Source organism: Poecilia latipinna, unplaced genomic scaffold (genome assembly GCF_001443285.1).
Source record: "Poecilia latipinna isolate Pla-1442-1.1 unplaced genomic scaffold, P_latipinna-1.0 Scaffold2272, whole genome shotgun sequence".
Lineage (NCBI taxonomy): Eukaryota > Metazoa > Chordata > Actinopteri > Cyprinodontiformes > Poeciliidae > Poecilia > Poecilia latipinna.
Genome location: NW_015114888.1, coordinates 42,044 through 49,873, shown reverse-complemented (window position 1 = coordinate 49,873; position 7,830 = coordinate 42,044). Strand labels below are relative to the sequence as shown.

Genomic DNA, 7,830 nt, shown 5'->3' with positions numbered 1-7,830 from the left:
TCGATCGAACCCCAGGGTTTCGATGAGTCGGTCTCAGGGGTTCGGCGGAGCCTCTGCCACGGAGGTAAAGACACACTTGTGTAAAGTCGTGATGATGCCCCGCTTTGCCATCACTGGCTGCAGAGGATCACGTTACATTGCTGAGCCAATCAGAGCTGCTGCAGAGGATCACGTTACATTGCTGAGCCAATCAGAGCTGCAGAGGAGCCCTGATTGGAGGAGCTCCACTCTCAACAGGGATTTGAACTTGTGTCTTTAATTACTTCAGCAAAACTCACAAATTTACCAAATTTACCAAGACTTTAGTTGGGTCACCCCTATGTCTTGAATTTGGGGGGGAAAAAAATCATATTTTATTTATCACTGCAGAAGGGTTCAGTGAATGCGCATATGAAACTGGTGGGTTCGGTACCTCAAAAAAGGTTAAGAACCTCTGTTCTAAACGATCTGATTGGACGCTGGAAAAGACTATTGTTGTCTTCAAATAGTGCTAAAAGGATTTAGCCTAACAGAATCTATGCTAGTCTGAAAAAAGCATCTTAATGCTAAAATGTAGCAGCTAACACTAATGTGAGCATCCACATTTGCAAAGAACCTCCATCAATGATGAGAGAAACTCTGGAAAGGTGAACGGATAGAAAACCATTTTGCTCCAACCTGATGAAGAACCTGAAGATTAAATCCATAAATATCTCTGATGTTCAGCTTGTATGGTTACTTATTCATCAGTTTATCAGCAAAAAACTGATAAACATTTTCAGTTCATTTTGAACTGAAAATGTTGTTCATTTTGTCAATATGTGTTTTTGATTAGAAATTGGTTAATTATGTCATTATTTCTGTTATTCTGTTTGTCCTCCGGAGAACAGAATAACAGAAGTGCCTTAAAAAACAGAAATTATTATATAAATGAACAAAAACATCACTGAAAAATAACTTGCATAACAGCAAACAACCAAAAAGCAGAAGATATTCAGAAAAACATCATTAATATTAAAAATATGCTGAAGTAAAAAGTGAACTCACTTTGGGTAGTTCATGCAGTACAGCGTGTAGATGTCAAAGGCTTCACTCTGAAAACGAGGAAAGAAGTCAGAGCAGGAGAACCGCAGGGCTCCAAGCACTTAAAAGCTTCAGTTTAAATAAATTATTTCAGAACAATTTTCAGCTTTAACAATCATTTAATTAACTTAATTTACATATTTCTATATGTGACCATGTTTGGTCTCTTATTTTTAGATGATATCACCTTTGGTTCCTGCAGTTTAATCAGTAACTTAAAGTTAAACAGCATAGGATCAAATTATTACAGGCAAATTAAATAAACCAAACATACAAATAAAATAGAACAATAATGAGGCCGAGGAGTGAAATCATCACATTTCTGACGGAGGAAGACTCCATAGGCTCTGGAGGGACGATGTCACATTCAGGAAGTTGATCTGAGCGACGTTCCAGTTCGATGTTCAGTCAGTCAGCAGGTCTCACACTGGAAAATCCCACTGAGCCTTAAAATAACCCAGACTCTCCATATTTTAATCTAATGTCCTCAGACAGGAAGTTCAGTTCAGCTTTAATCCAAACAAACCGCTTGAAAATCTGAATGTAAGCTTGAAAATGATCACAACTCTAAAGTTTATTTTCCTCTTTTGACTCTAATCACAGAGCAGAGAATAAAATCCTCATCGATGAATTAGTTTTACTCTAAATAATCTGAAAATGTCATCATATTTGAGCATTTAAACAGTGGGACTTGAACCCACAACCTCCTGCTCCAAAGCCAGGTCGGATCTGAGCTGGGATTAGGATGATGTTTCCAACTGAAGAGGTTTCACAGGGTGGGATTATTTTCCACCTGATCTACTTGATGACAAATTATGTTTTATTCCATGTATTTAGTGATTTGTGTCCAGATTAGAGCTTTAATCTGACATGTCTCCAGTCATCCAGCAGCTCAGCCTACAGGTTGTCCAGAACCTTTCACTGCTTATTATCTGTTCTGAACCGGGTCGGGTCGGGCCGAGTCAGAACAGGACTCACCCGCTCTACAAAGCACTCTGCGATGGCCGCCGCGTCGGGACTGCGCTCCAAATCCTCCAGGAGGTCACTGAGGACAGACAGACAGAGAGACAGACAGACAGAGAGAGAGAGACAGAGAGAGAGAGAGAGAGAGAGAGACAGAGAGAGAGAGAGAAAGAGAGAGAGAGAGAGAGAGAGAGAGAGACAGAGAGAGACAGAGAGAGACAGAGAGAGAGACAGAGAGAGAGAGAGAGAGAGAGAGAGAGACAGAGACAGTCAGTTGATCTGGGAGCTCAGCAATAACAATAATAATAATAATAATAACAATAACAATAATAATAATAACAATAATAACAATAATAATAATAATAATAATAATAATAATAATAATAATAATAATAGGTGACCTTGCTAACTGATCAGGAGTCATTTCTGTGTTTAATAGTCATGAAATGTTTCAGTAAAAGTTGGAGACATTCTGGACATCAGAGTTTATGTAACGAGAACAGATAACTGAAATGCTAGCTATGCTAACCATAAAGTATTAATCATTAATCATAAACATATAGTTCCACCAGCAGAAGCTAATGCTAACACATTATACCCACATGGTATTTAACAGAAGCTAATGCTAATCGCTAACTTCAATCAAATTATGTCTGCCTTTGAAAGACAAACCTCTGGTTTCATTTTGACATAATTTGCATGTTCTCTAACACTTATTGTGTTTATGTCTACATTTTCTTCTCTGTCTGTTTTATTTTATTTATGTTTGTAGATTGAAATAAAATTTTGGGGGAAAAAAGAAGATAGAGGAAATTAGGAGAGGAAATGAAACGATGGCATAAACAATCTTCACCCCCTTCAAAATAAGAGCATGAATATAAACATCTAACTACTTGAAGATTCTTAACAGTTGATAACTAAAACTTCAGCACAGATGTCAAACTTTATTCAAATGAAAGTTTACAAAATAGCCAAGTAAATCAGTGTCTTGGAATTAATCAATAAAAACTAATTTAGGAGAAGCTAAGTGTGCTAAAGCATTTTCAAAGTTTGCAAAAGGGCTAAATTAAAAATTAGCTCTGCTGTGAGTGGATTAGAAGAAGTGTATAACCAGCCTGGAATGATTCTCACCTTTTAGTTTCTTCCTTATTAAAATAAATATTGTGCAAGTCTGGCCCTTGAATTGGACCCGTGTCTGTCCCAGTCCTCATATATTTAGTTTTGACACCCAGTTCTGACTTTTAACATGAAGCTATGCAGCTTTCAGACCCCAGGGATGGAAACAACCCAAAGCAGTGAAGCAAAAGCCGGTCAGAGGTCAGTCTGGTTTATTTGGAGCCTCAGAAAACATCTAACAGTCAATATTATTCATTGTTGTGCATTTCAGTTATGGAGAGAACAGACGAACAGGGTCGCTGCATTTCCTCTGGAGAGTTAACGTGACACTGAACGGACCTGGAACAGCTGGCAGACCTTCAGCCTGAGATCTGTTCCCACAGTCCGTCCTCAGCGTCATCCCCGCAACCTGCCAAGTCCAAGCACATTCCCCTCCTCTATCTGGGAGCTCTGTTTCTTCTGCGGCCTTCATATATCTGCTACACACTCTTTATGAGACACAGATGTGTGTAAGAGCCACTACTACAGCTGAAATTCTCTGTCATTAGTCCCAGAACCAGTCCAATGGAAACCATCCGAGCAGCTCTTTCTGAGGCTGAACGTTTGGGTTTAAACCCTGCAGAGCAGCTGGTCTTGGTTTTAAACATCATCTTTAAAGTTTAAAGAGCTTAAATATGACAATAATCATCCTTAATAGACTTTGCTTGGATTTGATATTTTGGATTTTACAAAATATTGCATCATATTTGTCCTTACATGTCTGTTTTTAGTCAAACAGTTACCAGTTTATACATCACATTGGATTAGGAGTCAGAGGCAGCGCATATGGGAGTAATCTTGTGGGAATGTTTGTTTGAGCATTAGGAGCAAAGTTCTTGGTGGCAAAAGTTGAGTACAAACCGAAAAATGTACAAAACAAATGGGCCAAACCTCAAACTCTGCCAGTCTGGACAGCCAGGGAGCGCCTCAAGGTTGTGTACTCGGATCAATCCTCTTTATCACAGGATCCTGCTGCCGCAAATTATCTCCCATCATGGTCTCAAATTTCATCCATATGCTGATGATACTGTAGTGAAACCGAACGGGTTCTGAGGAAGTAAACAGTCTTACTTTGACTGTTCTGTTCTGCCTGGAGATCCAGATCATTTCAAACGCAGACCCGGTACGCTGGCTGCTGAAGGTTTGACCTATAATGAGCTGAGAAAATATTCTAAACATTTTCTTCTTTTCTGAATACTTAACACATTTTCCCTGATCGGGCTACAGAAATCTGAAGTTTACGTTTTATTTGTTTACACTTTTTTACTCAATTAAACCTTTAGGAAGTGGTTCTAATAATAACCTAATAACTTATCCTGATTCTCTAGAAAAGTCAAAAAGTCCCCCTTTTCCATCGAAGTGGACTGATTATTTCATATTGCCACATCAATCTGCTAATAACTAAATCATTCTGGATCTTGTTGGGTGTCGCTGCTGGCAGCTAACTAAAAGGTTTGCTGTGCTAACTCTACAGTGCTAATCAAAAATAATAGTTCTGCTAACGATATACCAACACTGTACATAGCGGAAGCTAATGCTAAAATGTTAAACTTAACCAATGTTAAATTTAACCATGTTGCTACCCACCATGTGTCATGATAAACATCATGGTTTATCGCCCTCAAGAGGATCAAATTTATCATTAAACATCTATCTGGAAATTAGCACATTAGAATTTATCTGGAAAATTGATTTAGGGAAAGGTAAGTATACTAAACATTTTCAAAGTTAGCAAAATCGCCAGATGAAAAATTAGCTCTGCTGCTAGCGGTTTAGATAAATTGCAGCCTGGGCTTATTCTAGTTCTGGTCAACTTCTGATCTGTAGCCCATCTTCCTTTCCTCCCAGATTCCTCTGGTTACTTAGAAATCATACAGCCTACAAATGGCACTAAAACCAAAGCAAGCCACAGATTTTAAAAAATTATTGTTAGAAATTTGGACCATGAATCAAGCCTTATAAATGCTGTCGTAAGGATGAAGTTCCTCTACCAGAGGTATTCTGTCCTCATCAGATTAGATCCGATGATCACCAACAGATGGAGTTTGGCTCTAGACTGGAAAACGAACCCACAGTTCTGCCAGTCATGAGAAACCAGTCAGACCAGCCGGTCCAAATGGATCAGAGGAAGTCTGGTATTAAAGCTGCAGAACTTGGAGTCCCATCTGTTCCCAAACTAACGATGGCCTCAGGTGGCAGAGCGATGCAGATGTGACTGCATGGTCGCAATCTGCAGATCCAGGGAATGTTCTCATGGATCACAGCATTCCCATTTGTCCTCTTAAACATCCTTCACTGCTGATCTAGTTGATTAAATGCCCCTGAATACAGTTCTGGTGTTTGACTTTTCAATGACCTATTATGAAGATTTTGTGGTTTATGTGTTAAATATGAGTCTTCACCCCTGCAAAGGAGCCTTCAGCAATCCAGGAGAAATTAAACTGAACGGCAAGTCAAAACATTCCAGAGAAACTGCTGGTTTCTCGCGTCCGCCTGTAGTTTTCCCTCTGAAGGTTTGATGTGAGGACTCCTTCCCCGGCTGCAGAACCCGACACGGTTAGACGACACATGTTTCTGAAACGAGGTCAGGCAGGAAAAAGCACTAGCATAAGCTTGGCACGCTCCGCCTGCATGAACTCCACATTAAGTGTTCATAAAATTTATGTGCAGCCATATACTTCATAATGTTGTAATTTTTCAGAAACCCTGAGAGATTTTAGATGGCAACCAGTCAGTGAAGAAAGCAACGTGAGTTATGATAAAACATATTGTTGAGCTGCTCTGAACGCAGCCAGCGTTATTTTAAAGAGACAGGACGGTGAAAAGCTCTCAGACTCCCAGAGGAATCAGCTTCATTTTTATTCCTACACAGCTAATGATGGATCTTTCACTCTCTAGGAAACTTTGCGAGATTTGGGCAGAAAGGAGCTATTTTTTAGGCTTAAGGGTTTATTTCACTGAGTTGTTGTCAGGATCAACAAACATAGGCTGGCCCACTCGCCACTGCAAATTATATCAACCTCTACCATGGCCAGATCGTTAGAGAAAGATACATAAAACCAGTATGATGCTGGTTAGATTGTATCACTTTTCTATCCATCTCTCTTTCTAGAAACATTTCAGTTCCTGTCAGATTAAGTGTTAGCTTCAGCCTCCAAAACCAACTAAACTGGATTTCAGCAGCATAAAGATATGAAGTACTGACATTCTTCAGCCCAAAACTTACGTCACAGTAACCAAAGAATCCCTCAACACCAAAAGTTTCCCTTAGTTTTCACTCGTTGATGACGTAGCCTAGCTCACATGCTATTTGTCGAATTTAGGCTGAGGTAAAGCAAGATTCATTAAAAGTTTGAAAAAATATGGTAAAAGAAAACTGCCACATTAAGCTATCGTATGCTCGGCTACTGCAAAATAGATGTTATTAAGCTACTAAGCAAGCCAAACTAATGTAATTTCAGCTGTGCTAGGCTACGTGAGCTACTAAGCTAAGCCAAAGCAAGCTAAGCGAAGGCAAGTACAAGATTTATTAAGCAAAAATAAAGCACATAAAGCCACAGTAAAATAAACAGTTTGAAGTTAAACTAAAATCTTCAAACTAACATTGAAAATAAGCTAAAAGATAAATTGTACTGAGAAAAAATAAAGTAGGCCTAAACCAAGGTAAAATAAGAAAAACTTCTCAGTAAAGACGCGGTAAGCTAACTAGCTAGAGCTAAAGTTAGCTCAGTAAAAGCAGGATGCATTTAATACATTTACACGTTTTTAAGCTCTTAAAAATAAAAACTATAATAAAGCTTATATTTTTGAGGTAGTACTCTATAAACAAGTTATAGAAATACATACTGAACAAAAATACTGCAGCAGACTCTCAGCTCAGCGTTAATAATCTGACTCGGATTAGACAACATGTAATCCAATCTGAGGGCGGCCATTATTACTAGAGTGAAGGAATCGGACCTGTTTGCTGACTCGTTATAAATAATCTGAACGGATTGAAAGCGAAGCTTCGAGTCGGACCGGAACCAAACGGGTCACATGGCAAACAACGACAAGACAGAAAGACGAGGGAGGCTGGGCATCATCAGGAGACAAAGCCTCCTCCTTCATCCCCCTCATCTTCCTCCCCCTCATCTTCCTCTTCCTCATCTTCTTCATCCCCCTCATCTTCCTCCTCCTCATCTTCCTCCTCCTCATCTTCTTCATCCCCCTCCTCTTCCTCCTCCTCATCTTCTTCATCCCCTCCTCCTCCTCGTCCCCCCCGGCGTCAGGCCTCCTCTTGCGGCCAGCGGACCTCGTCTCATTACTGGACTGCGGTTCTGCTGTTTTCCTTTTAATGCAGAGACCACAGAGGAAGAGGAGGAGGATGAAGAGCAGAGGGATGCAAATGAGCTGAGAGCGAAAACGAAGCAGCAGAGAGAGAAACTATTTATCTGACTCCACCGGGTCTGGAGGTCCAAACCGTCCGGACCGGGACAGCGCTCAGATCGCTGTACGGGAAGCCAGAAGGGCCAAGTTCCTCTGGAACAAACGGATCTGTGAGCGTGGCCCGGTGGAACCATCAGAACCATCAGAACCATCAGAACCAACAGAACCAACGGAACCATCAGAACCATCAGAACCAACAGAACCAACGGAACCATCAGAACC

At 40.2% G+C, this 7,830-nt stretch overlaps 1 protein-coding gene across 7 annotated transcripts in view; it reads right to left on the bottom strand.

Moving 5' to 3' along the window:
• Nucleotides 1-7,830, bottom strand: part of plekhg2 (pleckstrin homology domain containing, family G (with RhoGef domain) member 2) — an 83,575-nt gene that overhangs the window by 34,447 nt on the left and 41,298 nt on the right. For all 7 annotated transcript variants that reach the window (XM_015018435.1, XM_015018441.1, XM_015018436.1 and 4 more), the window contains 2 exons: nt 2,041-2,107; nt 1,027-1,073 (listed from right to left, as the gene is read on the bottom strand). In XM_015018435.1, the coding sequence (XP_014873921.1) occupies nt 1,027-1,073; nt 2,041-2,107 (114 nt within the window). The remainder of the gene's footprint in view (nt 1-1,026; nt 1,074-2,040; nt 2,108-7,830) is intronic.